The sequence below is a fragment of the Anarrhichthys ocellatus genome, unplaced genomic scaffold, assembly GCF_004355925.1.
Source record: "Anarrhichthys ocellatus isolate YVR2014 unplaced genomic scaffold, GSC_Weel_1.0 scaffold17, whole genome shotgun sequence".
NCBI lineage: Eukaryota > Metazoa > Chordata > Actinopteri > Perciformes > Anarhichadidae > Anarrhichthys > Anarrhichthys ocellatus.
Genome location: NW_022280047.1, coordinates 1,091,535 through 1,092,217, shown reverse-complemented (window position 1 = coordinate 1,092,217; position 683 = coordinate 1,091,535). Strand labels below are relative to the sequence as shown.

The following is a 683-nucleotide window of genomic DNA, read 5'->3' as shown; positions in this document are numbered from 1 at the left end:
GGGTTTCGGTGTATTATCTCGGTCTGTTCGATGTTCAGGAGGGATATCCGTCCAGAAATGGAACTGGCAACATGTTACCATCTCTCCTCGGGGTGAACGTGATGACATTTCTATTCGCACAGTTTGACCGGTACTTTGCCGTTTGTCATCCGTTCATCTACACGCGCTATATAACCCGGCGGGTGGTTATCTCTGCAAACGTCTTTTGTTGGTTTCACGTCTATAGTCAGTCGACCGTTTTAAGTTTTGTGCCACTTTCCAAAGCGTTAGAGCTGTATGTTTTCAGTATTTTATTCTTACAAATCATCGTGCTCACCAAAGTGGTCATGACCGTCAAACTGTTCGTGGTCGCCAGATTCCAGCTCGACAAAGAGCCTCCGGGCGCCGACAAAGAGAGCAAGAAGGAATCGTTGAGGATTATTATTTTCGTCATCGTAAGCTTCTTGGTGTTGTGGCTCCCCTCTTTTTTAAACATCATCATCAGATTTGTGTTAGGAAGAGGGCTGACGTTTAGGAACGAGGCCACTAATCTGTTCGCCATCATGGCTCGCTTCAACGCGGTGTGCACGCCGTCCGTGTACATCTGGGGGAGTCCGTCTCTGAGGGAAGCTCTGGTCAGGACTGTGTGGGGCAGAGTGTGTCCGAGATGTAGAAGGAGGTAATGAGGGGGGGGGGGGGACACT

General features: G+C 49.3%; 1 protein-coding gene across 1 annotated transcript; it reads left to right on the top strand.

Annotated features, from left to right (window-relative positions):
* Positions 1 to 11: 11 nt before the first annotated feature.
* LOC116388348 (trace amine-associated receptor 3-like) lies at positions 12 to 683 on the top strand (the record flags this gene model as incomplete). Its single annotated transcript, XM_031856104.1, has 1 exon — positions 12 to 683. A coding segment is annotated over one exon (651 nt), but the record flags the coding sequence as incomplete, so codon positions are not given.